This window comes from Wolffia australiana, chromosome 5, assembly GCF_029677425.1.
Source record: "Wolffia australiana isolate 7733 chromosome 5, ASM2967742v1".
In the NCBI taxonomy this organism is placed as follows: domain Eukaryota; kingdom Viridiplantae; phylum Streptophyta; class Magnoliopsida; order Alismatales; family Araceae; genus Wolffia; species Wolffia australiana.
In genome coordinates this window covers 5,980,567-6,002,569 of record NC_135839.1, presented here as the reverse complement: position 1 = coordinate 6,002,569, position 22,003 = coordinate 5,980,567, and the positions used below count along the sequence as shown (strand labels likewise).

General features: G+C 38.4%; 1 protein-coding gene and 1 long non-coding RNA gene across 2 annotated transcripts; both read left to right on the top strand.

The window, feature by feature from the left end:
• Window positions 1–11,093: 11,093 nt before the first annotated feature.
• LOC144703063 (uncharacterized) lies at window positions 11,094–11,792 on the top strand. The gene is made up of 2 exons (XR_013581469.1): window positions 11,094–11,423; window positions 11,505–11,792. It is a non-coding gene; the product is annotated as an uncharacterized LOC144703063 (long non-coding RNA).
• Window positions 11,793–13,065: 1,273 nt separating this feature from the next.
• On the top strand, window positions 13,066–16,479 carry LOC144703377 (zinc finger CCCH domain-containing protein 9-like). Its single transcript, XM_078575556.1, has 4 exons — window positions 13,066–13,175; window positions 13,829–13,914; window positions 14,129–14,829; window positions 16,027–16,479. Exons 1-4 carry the CDS (start codon window positions 13,066–13,068, stop codon window positions 16,330–16,332), a joined length of 1,203 nt encoding a protein of 400 aa, XP_078431682.1. The 3' UTR covers window positions 16,333–16,479.
• The last annotated feature ends 5,524 nt before the right edge of the window (window positions 16,480–22,003 follow it).

Below are 22,003 nucleotides of genomic sequence, written 5' to 3'. Positions count from 1 at the left end.
CTGAGGCCGGCACACGCCAATTCCGAGCAAGAAACTTAGCTCGAGATTTCACCGTGTGACACCATGCATTACTCTAGTTAATTTCAAAAAACCCAATAAACCCTTTAGTGTTTAAACTAATGAATTAACTATATATAGGTGTCACGCAGTTAAATCCCGAGTTATGTCTATCACTCAAATTTGGCACGTGCCGGCCTCATAGCTTGGAGCAGAACACTGAGTAGCCTTGATCTCTTGTTGCGGAAGCCTTTGCAATTGCTTAAGATCGCATAGAAGGAGTTAGAGGAAAGGGAGTGCAGCCCCGTCAAAGAATAGGGTCATTTCATTAATATCATAAGAGGTTACATCGTGGTCAGGACAATTACATGGAGGAAGACCGGGGGTGATACAAACGAACTAGGCAAGGCGCCTCACGCCAAGGTAGTGTCGCCTCTCTGCCTCGAGGCCCGCCGCTCCACGAGTGTGCCTGCTCTGCCGCTACACATTGCCCTTGGGCCTGGCGCCGCGCGCCCGCATGCGTGGTGATCACACACGCCACCAACACTTTTGCTGACACCAAATGCGCGCAGTCTGCGCGACGCCGCCGCATTCGGCGCCTCAAGCTGAGCGTTACGCGCTTGGCACTACCCGCCGGGACGGTGCGTGCCCCCATGCCACCTCGGAGCTTTCTGTGTGCCACTAGCCTTAGTCTCCTAGCAGGCTGTCTCCCGGCCCCGACGCCTTGCACAACTGTGCGCGCTGCACTTGCAGCATGTTGCCCGGCTTGCGCATCCTACACTCGCACATGGCGCTTCTTGCTCCCATGCAGTGCATGGCGCTCGCGTGCAGCGTTAGAACCTGCGCGTGGTGCTTGGCGCTGGCGCGCAACGCTTTGTGACACGCACGGACTTCACCTGATCCGTTCCGCCTAAGTGCGAACGGGCACGCACACCATCCACAGTGTATCACCACGTATGGGGGCGATGGCCTGAGAGATCAGGTTGGGCATCGCTACCCTTAGTGCATGTAGCACTAAATACGACTCAGTCCTTGAATGTCATGAGTCTCACGCGAACACGCCCTCCCAATAAGTATGCAGACCTCTAGCAGGGAATGCCGCCTAGTTAGTGGCCTAACAGTAGGTGTCACACGGTCAAATCTCGAGCTAGGTTTCTTGCTCGGAATTGGCGTGTGCCGGCCTCAGTGCTTGGAGCAGAACACTGAGCAGCTTTGATCTCTTGCAGCGGAAGCTTTTGCAATTGCTTAAGATCGCTTGAAAGGGGTTAGAGGGGATGGTGGTGCGAGGCCCCGTCAGTGAATAGGGTCATTGCATTTATATCATAAAGAGTACATCATTATTGGGGATAATTACATGGGGGAAGATGAGGGGTGTTACAAGGAACGAGACGAGGCGCCTTGCGCCGAGGTAATGTCGCCACACCGCCTTAGGGCCGCCGCTCCACGCGCCCGTGCCGGCTATGCCGCTACACAAGTGCGTCAGGCCGGGCGCCGCGCACCCGCGGACCTAACGATCACACACGCCACCCCTGCCTTGATGATCACACACGCCACCGGCACCCGTGCCAACACTCTAGCGCGCAGTCTGCACGACGCCACCGCATTCGACGCCCCCGAGCTGGGCGTTGCATGCCCAGCACTACCCGCAGGAGCACTACGCGCCCGCTGTGCCGTCTCGGCGCTCTCAGTGCGCCACATCCATAGTCTCCTGGCGGGATGTCTCCCGGCCCGCGCCCCGCACACGCAATGCACGCGTTGCCCGCGTGGCCGCTGATAAGCCGAAAAATCACATAAAATTACGTGGTCGTTGCGCTTTTTAGACTTATGCAATAAATTTATAATTCCCTTAATTACTAAATAAGAATATAGAGCAAGCAAGGGGTCGATCCGCAAGGAGGCAACAATTCAGAATTTTCAAACAATTTTTATGAATCAAGTCAAGTAATTTTGAATTTTGCAATATTTAATTCAATTAATATTAAATAATATTCTTAAATTAATCAAAATTAAGTAAAACTTAATTTTGATTTCGGTCAGATAATTCCAGATAAGAATATTATTATTATTTTAAGCTCATAAAAACATAAATTATTAATTTCCCAATTTAATAAAATTTATAATAATTTTCAGAATTAAAATTGGGAAATTAATAATCAAGAAAGTGATTTTTGAATTGGAGTTCAAAATGGATGAATTTTCGGTTCAAATTTTATTTTTGGTTTTTTTATATATTAAATTAAATTCCTAAACAATAAAAACCGAAATCTAGAGAGAGAAACAAATCAAATTAACCTAGAGAGAGAAAGTGAAGAAATTGGGGAAAGCCCCAATTTTGACCCTAAATTAAAAATGTAATGAATCAGAAATGTCCTAAAATGATTAAGAATTAATTATCAAAAGTCAGATCTCGAATCCAAATCAAAAAGAAGTGCTGATGCATTCAAAACATGAATCTAGGGCATGTACATTTTGCCCATGCCAAGGCATTTTCGAATCGTTCTAGAAGATGATCAAATACAATTCAGAAACTTACAAATTTGATAAAGAGATCCAGATCTGACGACTTCCAGAATGCCTCCTGTGTCCTTCCTGGCCAATTGCTTGGGGAGAGCCTCCAAAAATGAATTTTGCTTTTTTCTGACCTCTATTTAAAGATCCAACCGTCCAGATTATAGAGGAGGAAAAGACGAACCTGCCCTCAAAATTTCAGCCCAATCGGAGTTGTAGATCTCAAGATATCGCAGTTTTAGTGAGATCAAATGTGGGCCGTTGGATCTCTTTTATTTTCTCTAAAAAAATTGGAATTTCCTATTGGCTGGGCTTGATTTTCTTGCTTTCCGTGTTTCGGGACACGTGCACCCTCGTTGTCCGCATCGGCCGCACTTTCTGACTTTTCAAATCTCTCTCCTCCTATTAAATATCTTTTCTTCTCTCTCCTCTCTAGCCGCTCTACTCTCTCTCCTCTCTCTTCCGCTTTTCTCTCTCTCTTTTAATCACTCTATTTGACTTTTCCTATCTCTTTCCTCTCTTCTCTACTTTCTTATTTAATTAATATATCCCTTCATTCGCCCGAATTTCGGGCGAATGACGTGGATATTCATTTTAAATGCATTTAAAATCCAAAATAAATAATCAATATATTATTTAATTAAATAAAAATCATTTCTTGCCTAAATAATGGTCAGAAAAATTCAGAAAAATTCATAAAAATATGGGGAAAATTCAGAAAAATCAGGAGATGATTTACTGACCTTAAACCAAGCAAATAAAATCATGTAAAAATATTTCTTCACTGAAACAATGTCAAATTCCATGTAAAAATGATATAAAATATGAAATAATAGAAAAATGACATGTTAACTGATTTCAATGTATTTTATCATGATAACATGCAAATATGACCATTAAAACACATAAATAGAATGTATAATTCAGTAATTAAGTATATTAATTTGCATGTTATCAGCCGCTACGCGGCACCCCGCACAACTCCGCGTGCTGCAACTGCGGCACGCCCCCTGGCCTGCGCGTCCCGCACCCGCGTGCAGTGCTTTCCGCTCCCACACGCAGCGCTCGGCTCTGGGGGGTAGCGTTGGTGGCCGCGCATAGCGCTTGGCATTGGCGCGCGGCGCTTGGTGCGCACGCACACACACCATTCAGCCCGCGCGCCCAGCGCGCGCGGACCGTACCTGATCCGTCCCGCCTTGGGCGCGGACGAGCACGTGCACAGTCTGCCGTGAATCACCACCGATAGTGGCAATGGCCTGAAAGATCAGGTATTGGGCATCGCTACCAATTATGACTCAATCCTTAAAAATGTCTTGAACCAAGATACAACGGACACGCCCTCCCAATAAGCACGCAGGCCTCTGGGCAAGGAATGCCGCCTAGTTAGGGGCCTAACAGTAGGTCATAGAGCAATTATTGATTATTTAATTCAATAAAATTATTGAGTAGCCAACAAGTGAGGAGCTTAGCTATTGTGCATGTTCTAAACTTTACAGACTTTATTTAATCCTTAGAAACTTGTTGTCACTAGGTGGTGTATAAATGATTCTTCATCCATGCAACTTTCTTAGAACAACTTAGGGTATGAAAAGATGTCTAACCTTAATTAGTCATTATATCTAGGACTAGTGTATTAAGAAGTCATTGGAAAACTTCTCTATATGTATTTGGTGCCTTCTTATATGGAAGGCAGATGATATCATCTTGACAACTCAAGCATCCTCATGGAATCTTTTATCCATCTGAGATAAGAATTTTAGTATCTCATTATCAAGGACTCATTAGTCATAGTCAAAACACAACCATCCATCTACATGAGGCCTTTAGTGTCTCACCTCAAATAATCCCGTACATAACTATGACATGAAATGAACTGGTTTATCTAGTGAACATTGTCTTCAAATAGCATGGACTATTTTATCCATAATGTATCCATTAAAATGGTTTCTGGATCAACCACATCGCATGTGAAATTATAGACGATATTATATCAGGTTATTGAGGTGTCCTTCCTTGTACATCATAAAAATATGAATTCTTATGATACATGTTTATCTAAAGTGATCAATCTATCATGATCGCATCATAATTCCCAAAAAATTATATTTACTATTGGATTTCAATATAAATATGTAATTTGAATAATAATAGACATTATTCATTATTTGGATTATCATAAACAAGGCATAGGAGTGTGATTGGATTGCATGATATGATTTCAATCAATTATGTAAAAGTGATATTTTATTTATGAAATAAATGAAATCGTATTGAGAAAAATTAGAGAATTATAGAAAACATGACTTAGGAAAACATATAAAATAATATTTAGAGACTTTATTACATACATGGTATTTACTGGCCTTAAATATTATAGTTGAAAATGTATTGACTAAATAAAGAAATTTCTAAAATGTATTTTTAAAACTAACTAAATTATTAAAGTGTTGATAAGTGATTTGGAAGTGCTTATTACCAGTGCATATTTTCAATGTAGTCGATGTGGTGTTCTCTCTTTGTGGGCCATGTCTTTAGTTTAAGATTTAAGGTCCAACTTATTTTACAACCACAAACCTCCCGGCATTCTTTTTCAACTCATTAGACTAACGGCATAGCCTGTGACATTCTAAATCAACCTTCTAGCTATCTCCATCAATATAATCAACTCAAACTTTTGAAAAACAAAAAACACCATATTGAGTATTGTGACTTAATAAATTCATTTCTTCATAAGAAGTATCTTGAACTTCTATAAAAATCCTTAAAAATATCATATTCTAATGTCTCAATGAAAAAAGTTCTGATCAATTTAGTTCATAACAAATTTATTATTCATCAAATAATAAAATTGGGAAACATTATACTTATATTGAGAAGTGAAATAGGTATATAGTATATGATATCACGATTTTAAATGAAATAAATGAAGAAAATGGTTACAAATGAAAGGTTAATCATATTAATGCATGCTTCATATTCTACTATATTTCTATCTCGCAACCTTATATATGGGCATGTACCTGACAGTTGACCATACCCAAAGTCACATTAGGATCATCAAGTGAATGAGGGACTAATGATAGACAGGTTCCATGAGTGAGTCGATACATAATCCTCTGTATCTCCTAGAGCACAAGGTGTAGCTAGGCACCCCACAGGTTAGAGGCTCGACCTATCGACTGGGTTAAATCAATAGGTCATTCATTATTTCTTTATGATGATATAGTTAATTAATTTGGAAGGTCAATAAACTTTATTGGGCCACTGGAGTCATTAACTATGAGTGATACATGGGCCTTGAGGGTCACAGGCAAATGGTCTTTTGATCATTGAAAGACATACTTAAAGTTTTAGGGTTTTATGAAAAATACACATCAAGTATTAATAAAATAAAGCCCTAAACAAAATTCGCCCAAGCCAGAAATACACAAGGCTCTCCCCCTTATTCTCCCTTCTCATAACTCCTCTCCATTCTAAATGTAATTGGGACGACGTTATGACAACAACGAAATGTGAACGGAGGTCGTCAAGGTGAAGGAGGAGATTTGACATGACAATGATTGTGTGGATACATCTAGAGGTTGAATACTCAAGAAGCTTGATATGTCTCACATAAGCATCTAAGAAATCATATATTCAATACATGCTTAGGTTATTCGATTAATCATTTTATTGATATTATTTTTGTTAGTTTAAGTGGCTAAGGAACAACCTAGGGGGGTTGAATTTGGTAATATATATATATATATAGATATATATATTAACCTAGGATTTCCTACGTAGCAAATGAAATAGAGGCCATAGCAGACACAATTGTTTTAGACAGCTTAGGCTAATCCTTAATGTTGTTTAGGGGTATTTGTCCCGAGGTGATGATGTGCCCTAATCATGTTTGTGTGAATGTCCTCCGAGAAGATCGCTTGAAAATAAGGCTGAACAAGGATACCAAAAAACAGTAAAATTCAATATATCTCTATGATTGTCAACCCCCAAAGTCTTCCACGGAACTACGTCGCTTAACCTACTTCAACTCGGCCACCAAAGACTTCTTCTTATGGCCCCCAAAACCTTAACCTAACTGACCACAAAGAGCTAGCACTAACAATACATTTATGAAAAATATCTTCTCATCAACAACACTTAGAATGACAACTCCTTAAGTAATATCCAAGACAAGGCCTGATTTCATGTATTCCAATAGGAATATTTTTAGATCAGAAAGTTATTAATTCACAAATAAAATTTGTAAATGTAATTATGACTTCTCTGTAGTAATATCTTTTTTCATTCATGCAACAAATGCAACAATTCCCTTTGGAACGGTTCATATCTATTGATTATGATTAGACAATATAAAACAGTAATCATTTTATTTTAAAATATTCATAATTAATATTTTGCCATAAGTTCAAAATACCTTTCAAGTGTTAAGAGCAAAAACTAGTCATTATGCAAAGGATATCAGTATTAAAATATTCTGAAACTTTTAGTTTTGTTTACCACGTCATTTAAATCAAGATATCACCATTGGATAGTAATATCTTCATGTAGTTAATTTTCATTAAATCATCAGTAAATTCAGCCTTAAATACTCGAAAGTAGTTATTTGGATTTTTAAGAAGTTATTAAATAAGTCAAATTCAGACAAATGTTAGAAAATATGTTTATCTTGATTCCATAGAAAATAAAAGTCCTAAATACATGATATGGCTTATTCACCATATGGTCAAACTAAGTAGCCTTTTAATATGACTAAGGCTTTTATTTTATATTCACTTACAATTAGTCAACTAGGCTTTTAATATGACTGAGGACCTACTGTGATTTGATCACAACCCTTATTGAGGCATGTATTACTTTGAATATTCATCAAAACACATGTTATATTTACTAAAATGCCCTTTAAGCTTAATCTTCAGTTTTGATTTCATTTTGAAGCTTTCAATTCAAAGAATCATTTTGTTCATCCAGATCAAGGCCCAAGAACCAATAGAACGTTTTCCCTTAAATCATAAAAATACATAATATATATCTTATAATTCTCTTTTCCCAACATTATCTCTTAGTGATGTTCTCTTCCCATCACCTTTCGAACATTTTTCTGCCTTATAATTTTCCCATCACCTTGTCGCATGTTTCCACCTTGCTCTGTGTTTATCCACAATATGCCTTCTGGATATATATGTGATTTTTCTTGAAATCATTTGATATGTGACTAACATGTTTGTATAGTTTCATGCCAAGGAAATTTTCTTTCCATCTTCTAGAGATTGGTGTGAGTGTCACCAGATCATTTCTATGTGATTAAAACTTAAATAGTAGTATGTCATGATCCTATATTAGCCTATGAAAGGAGGAAGCATCAAAAACAGAAAGGAAGGTTCAATGCGCAAGAGGAGAGGAACCAAGGTGACCCAATTGACGCTGACCTGGCAAAGTAATTACAATTCTTGACAAGTAGTGTAGGTAGGTAATAGAGGGATAATATTTATAAAGGTAGAGACCAGCGTAAGGGGGCCTTTTGATTAGGCTTCCTTGGGGCATAATAAATCTCTAGAGAGCAGGGTTTCATTTGGCCATAGAGTTCAACAGAAGCTCTTGTTCACATGGAAACTTGAAGTCGAGAATATCAATCAAGAGTTTGAGCATAACAAGAAATTCAAATCGTAAAAATATCATACAATTTTGATTCTTACCATCAATTACACCTTCAAATGATATTATATGCCACCATGATATATATAATTTGAAAGCTTTTGATGTCTGAATAATATATCGCGTTAGTTTCATGTCAATGGAATGAGCCTTTAGTGTAACAAGAGACTGAGTGATAATGGGTGCAGCTGAATCTGTTGAAGTAATTCAAATCTCAAGAACGTTACAGTCATTGTGGTTGTAATTGAAACAATTGGAAAGATAACTAATATTTTTATAGTTCGAGCAAAAAGAAATGTGACATTCGAGGGTGGAAAGAAACATAAGGAAATACCGAGGACATTACTAAATTTCACTCTATGATGTCCTCGTGGAGTTGATGGATGGAAAAATTATGGCCTTCATCATTACGCATGAACGGATAATCTCAACAATTAGTCATCTCAATAATTTTTCAAGGAATGATCATATAATATTATATCATTCTTTAAAGCACTAAACCTGCTTTAAAGTCATATATTTTGATAAAAAACTTTATTTCCATTTCATCTTCAGACTTGAAGCTTTTGGAGAGCTTCGTATACCTACAATACCCCCAGTCTGTTAGGGTTTCCACATTAGCGGCCGTGCATGCAACATCAACACCAATGGTGCAGCTGCCGCACAAGGGCTCGATGCACCGCTGGCCTGCACCTTGGCGGCGATGTCCACAGCAATGGGACGCCATCTAGGCATGTTCCCAATGGTGTCCCGCCACACATATGGAACGTCTTGCTACCAGCCCCAAAGAGCAGCAATGCTACATGGGCTCTTAATGATGATGGCAACCAACATTCTGATGCACGCAGTCATGCCACTAATGCTGATGGGCATGCACATGCTCCACGCACACCTTCCATGCAACTTTGGGTGGCGACGCCTATCCTGGTCCTAGGCAACAACTTACTTAGAGTGAACGGATGTCTTTGTTCTAAGCATTAGCTGACCAATGGTGGTGACGATGCGAGGTAGGGAGATTGCATGCTTAGTATCACAGCCTATGGATGATGTAAAAAGGATGTCAGATCCAGATGAGGCAATGGAGCGCATCCTTACCTAAGTCCCATAGGCATTTGATGCCTTGACAAGATTGATTGAGGGTGAGCATGCTATTGGGATGAAGCGGCAGAATTGACATTCTAGTAGTGGGTCGGGGAGAGGACTTCGCAGGTTGGGAGTGATGCCTCCCCGCCAATACTGATGTAATGACCAAAGGCCAGATTACCAAGGCCGTGCTGGCACTCAATTACTCACATCCAACCCTGTAAATTCTCTTGACAATATAGTTCACAACATTCTGATACAATCTAGGCTTGTATCGGAAGGAGGGTAGAGGACGAGGCGGGCAAAAATTCCCTGGGTAGAGTGGTGAAACGGAAAGGATCGGAGTGGAGGCCGAGCAGAGGGGGGGGTAGGGATTGGCTGAGGACGAGCCGCCTGAAGATGCAGTGATGTATAGACAATCACAAGGACGGGGATCATAGAGGGAGAGAGGGAGGACAGACCTAGACGTGGAGAGGGGACAAAAGAGTACTTCTTTCTTCTTCTTCTTTACTGCCCTCCTAAAGGGAGGGCATCCCTATTTAAAGGAAATACATAATTGTGAAATGACTGAAATGCCTCTATGGACTAATATGACAAAACCACCCCTAAATAGGTTGAGAATCCTATCAAGGATCCCATCATGTTCTCTCAAAAGAGGCCGACCCCACTTTTCTCCTCAACTCTAATATACTCAAAGACTTGTGCAGCAACTGTGAAGGGTGCTTGACTTGGTGATCAAGATCAACGCCAATGTGCTGCTAAACTGCGATTCAGAACCTTGGTAGTTTAACCCCTCGTGACAATATCCTTCGGGAAGTCTATATTGACTTGATAGATGACATAGAATCATCTATTTATCTTGTTCTTTCTCCATCCATCCTTGGAAATTTTGGTGAAAATTACTCCGATTATCTATCTATTTTTATAGTTTTTGGAAAAATATGAATGTAATTTGAATCAGAAATGGGTTTAAATAGTCAACTCGCAGAACTTGACCCACAAGCTTGTAGCTCACCTTATTTTAAAACTCATTTCCAATGATTGATTTCCAAAAAAAATTCATGCTTTATTTGTCTAGAACGCTGACATTCTATAAAACTATTCAATGCATAAAACAATGATACTTTAGTTAAAAGTCTAGATTATCACGAGTTTTTCGTGGCTTAATTCTGAGTTGAAATTGATTTTCAATAAATCAGGAATAAGTTATAATTACTAGGCAAAATATAACTAGCCACATATTTTAATCAAAAGGAGCATAATCGATGCAAACTAGAAAAAATATCAACTCTAAAAGGTACTTAATGATTTCCTGATTGAAATTCTCTAACTGGAACGCGAGTGTTGAGTTGATGTGAAAGAATTAATGTGGTAGTGGACTTGTTCTGGCTGTGTAATTCTTTGATCATGAAGGGGCGGACTGTATTTCTAAACATATAAGTTCATACTAGAACATTTCATAAATTTTTGTGTCGGTCAAGATTGACAGGAGTGCCATCGAAATGTGAAGTTCTACTCTGTACTGAAGAACTCGATGCATTAGAGATGAACATCAAGTCAATAAAGACGTGAAGATCCTCCAGAGAAGTATCTCAATTTAAAAGGAAAGATCTCATCTTTATCAATGTCAAAGCTTAACTCTTGCATAGGCACATAATAGCTACGTAGTATACGTCCGGTAAAAACGACTTTCCAGAGAAGACTAATTAACGAGTTAGTTTCTCGTCAACATCGAATGAAGATGATAATCCCTCAATCAATACGACCAAATGTCACGTTGTATTTGGTGTATAAAACTTTAATCTCATGTTTTTGTAATGCTCCATGACGCAACCAATAATGACGTACTTTTCTTCACATGCGATGTTTGCGTGATTCATGTTCTTCAAGCAACGTGTGCCGGACATTATCTCCCTATTTTCCGTCGCCTAGAAGATCTAAGGAACTAGTTTCCATCAACCTATAGTTTCGATCCATGAACCATCCCGATCTATAAATAGTAAAGCATCAGAGAATGCAAATAAGGCAACATACCCTGCGGTCTTCTGAGCCTCATCTCGTTGCCTCGATCTCAGCCATCTCCCACGCCATGAAGATAGCGATCGTGTGTTTCCTTGCGCTTCTGGCCGTCTCGCCGAACGAATCGAGAATGGTCGTCAACTTCAGATCATCATCCGGTGGTATTATCGATCGTAATTATCAGATCTTTCCTCTTCTTCGTCATTACCTAATTCTGTCATTGATCATCGAAATTTTCGCAGGAGAAGAGCAAATCAGCATTGCCGACGTCAGAAATCTGGCGCACGGCGTAGATCGTCCGCCCCGCTTCCCTCCGCCATCGCCGAAACCAAACAATCGCCCCGATTTCCCTCCTGGCGCTTGAACGAGAGAGTTCCGAGATCGAAGCCGCTCGAGGAAGACGAAGAACGAAATTTGAATTCTCTCAAAAGTTCCCTTTCCCGCCATTTATTTATTATCCCGCCGAACGATCTCAGCTTTATAATTTCGCGATAAATTCTCTTTGAAAGGTTTTATATGGTACAAAATCGCACATTTGGGAAAATAAGAGATGGGGAAACGGGGAAAGAAGATATGAAAAATTGAGGATAAAAAGGGGAAGATAGAAAAATTAAGAGAAGATTAAGAAAAGAAGGAAAATTGCTGGGACGAAAAAGTCTAAGAAGAAAAGAAGAAGAAAACAGTGGATGAAAAAAAGAAAGGAATATGCATGATAAGAGATCAAGAAAAGAAGAATAAGAAGAATGGATGAAAAAAAGAAAGGAATAAAAGAATAAGAGAAAAATAAGAAAGAGTAAGACAAAAGAAGAAAAGAAGAAGAAGAGAAGAAAGGAAGAAAAGAATAAGAGAAAAATAAGAAAGAGTAAGACAAAAGAAGAAAAGAAGAATGAGAAAATAAGATGAAAAGAAGAAAGGAAGAAAATAATAAGAGAAAAATAGAAAAAGTAAGAGAAAATAAGAAAAGAATAATGAGGAAAGAGGATGAAAAGAAGAAAGGAAGAAAGTAATAAGAGAAAAAATAAGAAAAAGTGAGAGAAAATAAGAAAAGAGGATAAAAGAAAAAAGGAAGAAAAGAATATGAGTAAAATAAGAAAGAATAATAAAAAAGAAGAATAAGAAAAGAGGACGAAAAGAAGAAAGGAAGAAACGAATAAGAGAAAAATAAGAAAGAGTAAGAGAAAATAAGAATAAGAAATAGGATGAAAAGAAGAAAGGAAGAGAGTAATAAGAGAAAAATAAGAAAGAGTAAGAGAAAAGAAGAATAAGAAATAGGATGAAAAGAAGAAAGGAAGAGAGTAATAAGAGAAAAATAAGAGAGCGAGAGAAAAGAAGAATAAGAAATAGGATGAAAAGAAAAAAGGAAGAAAGTAATGAGAGAAAAATCAGAAAAAGTGAGAGAAAATAATAAAAGAGGATGAGAAGAAAAAAGAAAAAAAAGAAAAAGAGAAAAATAAGATAGATTAATACAAAAGAAGAAAAGAAGAATAAGTAAAGAGGATGAAAAGAAGAAAGGAAGAAAAGAATAAGAGAAAAATAAGAAAGAGTAAGAGAAAATAAGAAAAGAAGAATAAGGAAAGAGTATGAAAAGAAGATAGGTAGAAAATAATAAGGAAAAATTAAGAAAAAAATAAAAAATAAAAGAAAAGAAAATAATATTTTTAAAAAAGAAGCTCCGTCGCCTTAATCGCAGGTCATGAAAAGAGATTTTTTTATTATTTCTTTTATGAAAATTCGCACCCACTGCACAACCGCACTACACAGAGGCCCTGCGCGGTGTGAAATGCGGTTGCTACGGAAGGTGCGATGGCCGGTAACGGAACGGATATTCTCATCCGAAGTAAAAAAGACGAAACGGATGACGGCATGGTTGACAAATCGATGACGATGGAGGTTGGACGACCGAAACATTTCTTGTATTGAACGGAACGGATGACGGATGGACGTCCGTCCATACCACGATGATATCTTTACGCCTTTGATAAGATGAGCGGCTCCGATTGAGTTGGAGCGCGGCAAGAAGAAGAATCTCGCCGGTTTACACTTCGACGGGAGGTTAACAGAAAAAGATAGTTAATGACGTGGCCGATTTCCATTGGTTGAGCCCCGCCGTTTGTGATCTCCGTTACGAATTCCTAACGGTCTCCACGATCTCTCTGCTACGCTTTTTAGCACGTCAGAGCTGGAATCGCCTCTCGGCTGGTATAAATAGCAGTCGCGGGATCACAGAGGCTTTTTCCAGTGTTTTCTTCGCACTCGCTCTCTGTCGTCGGCCTTTCGAAAGAGGTAGGACGGAAGACTTTCTTCCTCTAATTTGCTTTTCAATTGCGTCTTGGAAGCTACCTTGAAGAGTTGGAGGAAGTGAAATTCAATTATTACGCAAACTAGTTTTTGATTTCGAACTGTAGATTTACAAGCTTCTCTTCTTTGTTTGTTTCTTGTTTTCTTTCTTTCAAGACTGAGTTTCAATCGGCGTGAAACAGCATGCATCGAATAGTGAATAGCGGTTCGCATGGACTGCACAGAGAGTTCTCGAAAATTTCTAGAATATTTACTCTGTTTCACGCAGCACTCTTTCTTGCAGTTTGGCGGACAGAGACGATGCTGCTTCAGACTACGAGGATTTCAGACCTTCGCGATGCATGAAATTTCGGGGTATTTGGTCATTTCTTGTGTTTTCTTGAATCGGTCTTTTTCTGTTACTTTCAATTAAATAACTGAATGCGACGCTTGAAAAAGTTGAAAGCCATCATGCCACGGACGCTGCACCTCGGTGTTCCGTTCATCCGTTTGAGGAAATTTATTTGATTCCAAGAATCAAGAAAAGGAATTATTATACGATATTTTGATCAAATCGCTGCAACTGCAGAACTGCGTCCGGCTAGAACAACAAATCAGTCATTCCATGAAATGCAGACGGAAAGCGACTTCAACAATGGCAACACAATCTCCGATTCTCTCGTCAGTTGTTCGCAACCGCTTCTTCCGATTACCGTCAAACAAGAATCCTTCAACATCTGCGACTCGCTGTTCTCTCCCACGGCATCTGCTTCGTTTCTCCCTCAATTCCACTACCAGATGGTCCCTTATGAGGACGGTACAGAGAAAGCAACAGCGACAGAGCAAATATTCAGCCTTGCGCGATTAACACTTCTCCACGAGCAGATGCTGGCAAGATGTCAGCTATGCCTCTCCCATCTCGAAGAAGCGGCCGACGAAGCAGAAGCCCTCCGCCTGGAAAATTCAAACCTCCGCCTGGCCAATGTCGAGCTGGCACGTCACCTAACCATCATCTCATCCTACGGCGTAGGAGCCGCCACGTGTCCGCCGGAGATCTACACTGGACTTCCTGTTGACTTGGTCAACGATTTCCAACGGCTCGACCTCATCGGCAGTCCATCTTCCTCTGATTGCCAGAACTATTATTTTCCAGCTAAGAGGTCTCCGGTTCAAGATCAAAGGGTTAATCTCCCGAAGAGCATTTCGATCCGGTCGAAGGGGTACATGAAGCTCTCCGGCGGGAATCGAAACAGCCGTTTCCGTTATTCCGACCCTACCGTGCTCGGACCGGTGAGCTTTTTCTTTCCCCTTACCTTCTTCTTCTTCAACTATAGTCCAGATGAAGATGATGATTTCGTTATCGTCATCCAAGACCTTAACGATATCAGTATCGTCAACGTCATCTGACAGATTATGAATGTAGAAAATGATGAGTCGTTATCGTTATATTATCCTTTAACAGTGACAATGACAAATTCGTCATCGTCATCAGCATTAAAGGAACGGGACGTAACTCATCATCATCATTATCTCGTAACAGTAACGGTCGACACCCGTACTGTACCGTTTCGCGCCGTCATCGAACTCAATTATCCAGTCTCCCGTTCCGTCCTTCTGACCCCTCGGATAGGACGACAAAACGTGTGAAGGATGACTAACGGAAGACCCGTTCCGTTCGTACCGACCGTTATTAGTCATCCGTCCCCGAACTTAAATTGACTGGAGACGAAGGCAACGATGACTGACCGAAAGGCCCTCCCAAGATAAACCGGCATCCGTCATCAGTCATCCTTCCGAGATAAATGAGGACGAAGGACGATAACGATGGACGAACGGAAGGCCCGTTCCGTTCGTCTCAAATCGTTATCCCTCGTCGTTGCCTTAAGCTGAGCAATGACGATGCCGATGACGACTATCATTCTAGAAGACATGCGACGGATGACAGACCAAAAGTCCCGTTCAGTCCCGTTACGTCGGTCATAAACCAGTATCCATATTCAGTTCTCTGAATGAAGACGAATGACGATAACGATGACTTAAGGGAAAGCCCTTCCGTCCGTAAAAAACGTCATCCGTTAATTGTCCAACGAATAAAAGCAAATAGTGATACCGATGACTGAACAGAAACCCATTCCGTCGACCATACCGTCATCCGTTAGCCGTCCAAGAATAAAAGCAAATGGCCATACCGATGACTGCACGGAAAGCGCTTCCGTCTGTGACAAACGTCATCCACGAACCGACCATGAATAACGGCGAATGGTGATAACGACGACTGATCGGAAACCCGTTCCGTCTGTCATATCGTCATCCGTTACTCGGCGTCCGTCCATTGTTAACCCGTCATCCGTTATTCGTTATTCGTCATCCGCTCATTGTCAAACCCGTCATCCACTCACTGTTAATCCGTCATCCGTTCATTGAACATTTCATTGTGGATGCCGACGACGATTGTTTGTTCTTTAACGGGGGGGTTTCTGGGAGCAGCAAAAAGTGTACGTGCCGCTGGACGAGGACAAGGAGAGGGAGAAGGCGACGCTGGAGTTCGAGGCGTACGCGCAGGGAATGTTCAAGACGGAGCTGTGCAACAAGTGGCAGGAAACGGGGGCGTGCCCGTACGGGGAGCACTGCCAGTTTGCCCACGGCATCGCCGAGCTTCGTCCCGTCATCCGCCACCCCCGTTACAAGACCGAGCTCTGCCGCATGATCTTGTCCGGCGGAAGCTGCCCTTACGGCCACCGCTGCCACTTCCGCCACGCCATCGCTCCCCAAGATAAGTTCCTCCTCCAATAATTTCTCGCCCTGCCATTTTCCGTAATAATTTCCTCCAATAATCTGTCCTCACGAACTGAGTTATTCTTATGCCCGTTTTGTTCTTCGCCTTGTTACCAGATTTTATTGATTTTCCTGTTTCCGTCTAATTATTTCGATTTGAGTGTCGACGCGGTCTAGAAAGAGAAATGAATATAACTTTAAAGTTCGGAAATGGCTGGTATTGATTTTCCCTGTGTTGAGTACTAGGGTCGGAGTAAAGAGGAATATAATTAGACCGGGAAACTATAAAGTTTGCCCGCACTGTTCTTTGTTTTAAGTTTTATCCAGTTGGATTTAAAGCTAAAGCTATATTTGTCATTTTTAATAATTAGACAGTCCTATATTGATCTTAGTTCATCGAAGATGTCCGTAAGTCACAGTTAGATACCATAGGTTAATGATATTTTAGGATAAATATAAATTTTCTGATTGAGTTGATCTTCTGACCCAACATTAAACCAATGAAATAAATTCTTCAGGTGTCATATCTGAGATGAATACCTAGACACCAGTAAATAGAGACGTAAGTGTGATACGGCAACTGATCCCTTTCTTGTAGAGTAGTCATTTCTTTTTAATTACATTTTTACAAGAGAATACCTCCTTATCCTCGTTCAATCCCTTTAGACTACCACTTTATTTATGATATCAATCAAATCTTGGTCGGCAGAATGTTTTTGATATAAAAACATGGAAGTTTCATATCATAAAATTTACCTTTCTTATCAAAATTCTACAAAGTATCACCTAGTATATCCAAAGGTATACCTAATACAAGGATATGGCATAATTTGTCCATGTGAACTCGAGATATTCCCTGATCCTTCTTAAGTAGACTCTCTGCCTCCCTTTAATTATCCCCAAATGAATCTAAATTTATTTTTAACTTACCATTATCAGGAAATATCATATGTCATTTGCCACGCTATCATGCCTACATAAAGTAGTACATTATTCAGGTGCTCCCGTTTCCTCATTGTCAATGCCATGGAATTGTAAAAAAAGCCACATAAACCTTGTAAATTTTGTCATTTTTCACACATAAAGTCATTATGATGGTCATTATGATATTTAAGCTTAAGCTGACTTAAAATACTTCGTATGCATTATGGGAATTCATGATATAAAGGGATTTTAATTTTCCCACCTGAATCATAATTAAGCTCATTTAATATTGCAAAATATGGGAGCGTCGGCCTTGTGTTTACACTGAAATAAATCATCATACAACATATAAGTTGTAAAAATTAAGGTGATTGAGTTTGTTTTAATCTGAGGCAAGCCTGAAATGTTACAATGATAGACATTAATGAAATTGAAATGGTAGACATTAATTATTATATATTTTCCAGCTAAATTATGCTTAAAATTTATAATAAATGAATTAGGAAATTACAACTAATATGTTATCGACTGGAACCTGGAAAGTGTTCATCAGATCTCAGCATCATACTGAATTAATCTTAATTTTCTTCCTCCTAGTATCACTTTAGGGAGTAAAATAAAAAGGTCCACAACAGTCAGTTTATCACCTAGCAACCAACAAAATAGAGGGGGGGGGGGGATGGGTACTCCGATAGACATTAATTTTATCATCAAATCAAAATTAGATGGAGTCCAGAATTTTGGAATACTTGACGCGATATGATCTCTACCATGCGGTATCTCCTGTGTATTCATACTTATGGAATTAGTAATAACTACTGTGAGTGGATTCTTTACGGTTTCATTCGCATGCTTTAACTTATCCATTTGCACTTGTATTGCATCCTTCTCTTAATATAGTGACTTTATATTGTTATTTCAGTTCTCGTCAATATCCTTAAGGAATGTATTGGAAACTGAGATCCCAAGCAATCAAATTTTCTTACTTCCCCTTAGATGATGTAACATTTTTTTTTGGATATGGAAGTGGTTAACAAATGATTATATGATATTTCAACACCTCAATGGTGCATTAAATAATTTACTTATGCTTTTCGTTTTTTCCAAATTCGCGAACGCCTTCAACAATATATTTTATCATTATTTAAGGATCGCCAATTCTTCGTCTATGTCCATAATTTTTCTTCGTGCTTTGAGAAAGACTCTTCCCGAAAGTATATATTCTTCATCAAATGTTCCAATTTCAAATATAAAAACTCAATGCATAAATCCAGATTTAATGGTAACTGTTTCAATCCCATCAATAAATTATAAAGTATAAGTTGGTAATCTTACGGTCAAGCCCTTTCCATCTGTGATAAAATCTCTAGTGAATTGCAATGGCCCTACTTTATATCTTAAAACACTCAAAGGCAATAAGTGACACTCAACAAAGGATGGGTGTTACAAATTAAGCCAAAAATACCCCTGTCTCTTGTCATTGACCAATGCACCAATGCATGTCCATTCAAAACTAACTTATCATTGACCAATGCACCAACGTATGCCCATAAAATCTCTGAAATATGTTATTGCAGATATTTGAATCCACGAACTTGATTATGATACAACTAATTACAACTAATTGGTGGTTATTTGCACAAAGAGGGGGTGGATTCAAACTTAAGGTGATGAAATATGTGGTCGGAAAGCCAATATCATATTTTACATCATGCTCAGTATTCATTGATATAATGAATTCCATTAACAAATCATATGAGTAAGTGATTTTATTTTAGCATGCGTTTTGAATATTCCTATTCCACGGATACTCAAAATATCATGATAAAATAATACTCTTTAGCCTCATTTATATGATGAGTATGGCTGATCATCTAGTAACTATTGTGGAGACATTAAGAACCTATGGATGGTGCTATTTAGGAGAAAGATTTCACTAAATTTATCTATATGAATCCCTTGATACAATTATATGTAATTATGAGTCACATTGGTTTATGTCATGGTTGTGTAAGTGATCCTCAGACCAGTGACATCTTGTAAATGGACATTTATGTTTGTACTATGACCTAAAATTTCCTAATCATGGAATTATAAACTTTATTAGCTTTAATGCATTGAGAAGTTTAGAAAGATGATTGAGTGGTAAAGATGGGATCAATTTGTCCTTGGTATAAGAGGACAAAGCTCAATGAAGATGATGCAACTCAGTCTTTGGCCAAGGAAATAGAATATTGGAGAAGAGTTATCTGATGGGTTCCCAGCACATTAGACTAACTGAGATGACCAATGCGGATTGGTTTTCCAAGACATTAGTACTAACTGAGATGATCAATGTGGATTTTACAACTGAACATTCCGAAGTCATTGTAAGAATATCACGCGGATAAGGGACTATCTTTACACAACAATAGATTATGGTAATAGTTCTATGAGATATTTAATATCCTAATTGGTATCTACTAAAGAATAAGCTCTATCTTTGCACCCCAAGGGTTGGAAACTCGACTAATGTATCAGGTTAAATTAATATATAAATTATACTCCATGTAACATAGATAAGTATTAAGGTTTTTAGATAATGTTTATTCGTCCATTTGATTCATAAACAAGACTGATACATGGGCCTCATGGTCACACATAAATTTAAGGTTTTATTAAAAATTCATGGTAAATATAAAATAGAGAAATCCATGAAAAAGGTTACCTAGGTCAAAATTATTCAAGTACCCATCCTTCTTCTCATTTCTTTCCCTGGATGGCCCCCCCCATGATGCAATAAGAATGGAAAAATGGAAATCGTAGATCCATAGCGGAGCTCATCAAGGCAAAGGAGGAGATTCAACAACTCAAGTATCACGTAGATAAATATAGAGGTTGGACAATTGAATAGATGAACAGTACTTGCTTGAGGAATCAAGAGAGTAAAATTGTGATCCCTATAAAGGTGATTATGTTAAAGATCAGTTATGATTATGTTTTTCTTCTAGTGTATGAATTGCTAAAGTTCCTTCTCTATCCAGACCATAGAAACCAACATAGCTCTGGTATTGTAAGACTTATCTTATACCCTTATCTTGAGTTTTTCCTTGGGGTTCATGAATTTTTAGGAATTTCATCCTTCAGAGTTTTTGCCTCATGATCAATCACAAGTTTTTATTATTCTAATCCACTTTTAATATCATTAGAATACATAAATTCATAAAGAATGGTGTGGTCTCATGATGGCCCAAAGTTTCCATTCTGTATCAATTGAGATTCAAGTTAGTTGGCGACATCAAGTCTCTTCCATTTTTATGTTCATATTTATTCTCCCTTTTTTTAGAGTTTTCAATTATTTAATTTATGTTTCCTAATTGAAATTATTCATCATCATCTCCTTTATTACTTTTTAATTTGATCTGGCATTATGTGTTGGAAGTTTCCGTAGCAAGCAAGTCAAGATTATATTTCACATCTTGTTTATTCACCATTAATATTAAATATTTATTATACTTCAAGTGTGATATTTATAAATCAACTCCATAAGTATTTACAATAACTAAGTGAACTATAATGGGATCATAATACAATGATCATTTGTATTCAGTTGTGCATTTTAAAAATTCATATTCAAAGGATACTTGAGAAGGACATTAAATATCTGGAAAGACCATTGTATGACTGATCCCATGGCCATTATTGTGGAGACGCAAAGGATATATAGATGGTGATTTTGGAGAAAAAGTTGACTGAATTGGTTTGTATGAATTTTTTAATGGTATTAGACCTAATGTTAATAATTTTGATTAATGTTGCAATTGTGTGAGGAGATTGACTGAACGAAGAAGATTACATTAAATAGCATACCATGCAGTGAAAGTATCATAGAAGGTGTTCTATAATAATGATTTACTAGGTTTGACACTTAGGGATTGGTAGAAATGCCATGCATGAATTGCACTAGAGTGATCGATGAGGGTTTGATTGTTATTCATACCATAACGCATTCAGGAGTCTCACACAGATGAAGGATTATGCGTGATAATTAATAATATAAAATATTTCTTGAAATCTGGGAGGATCTCTTCACAATCTAGTATCAATATAAGGCATCCTTTTCGGGAGAGAACGAATAGAGGAAGGGTGCCAAACGATAAGATATCCCTTATTTATACTCTTTGGGCAATTTTTTAAAAACCCTCTTGAGGTTTTTAAAAAATTATGAAGTTTACGTGGATGCATCTATAGGTTAGAAACATAAATATCTGATAGAGACTCTACCAAATAACCTAGTGATTGGAAATCTGTTGGAGTTAGAAAAGAGACTCAAGTTAAAAACCCTCCCGAGGAGTCAATTTTCTTATCTAAAGTAAATCCTATTTTCTTTCAGAATTTTTATGTCTTTTTATTGTAATTTTTATTTTTTTAAGTTTCATGCTCCATGATAAATATTGGTTTATAAAAATGCTACGAACCACAATTTTTATGCTAGTTACTTTAGAATGGAATCCTACTATAAATTAGATTTAAATACTTAGGATATACCTTTTCATTTTTTGTACTACTTGCTGCTTTATCAATCTAGAAATGTATTAGGTAAATACATCTGGAAATGGGTCTTGGGAGAGGGGATGTGTGAAAGCATTGTCACTCAATTATTTGGAGGCATCTTCTCAATTGATCTCTTAATATTGCCCACAAAATGTAGAATCAAATGAACCAGCTTTAAATCACACTCACCTCTAAAACATCACCCATCCATCATATAGGCCTTTCAAAGAAG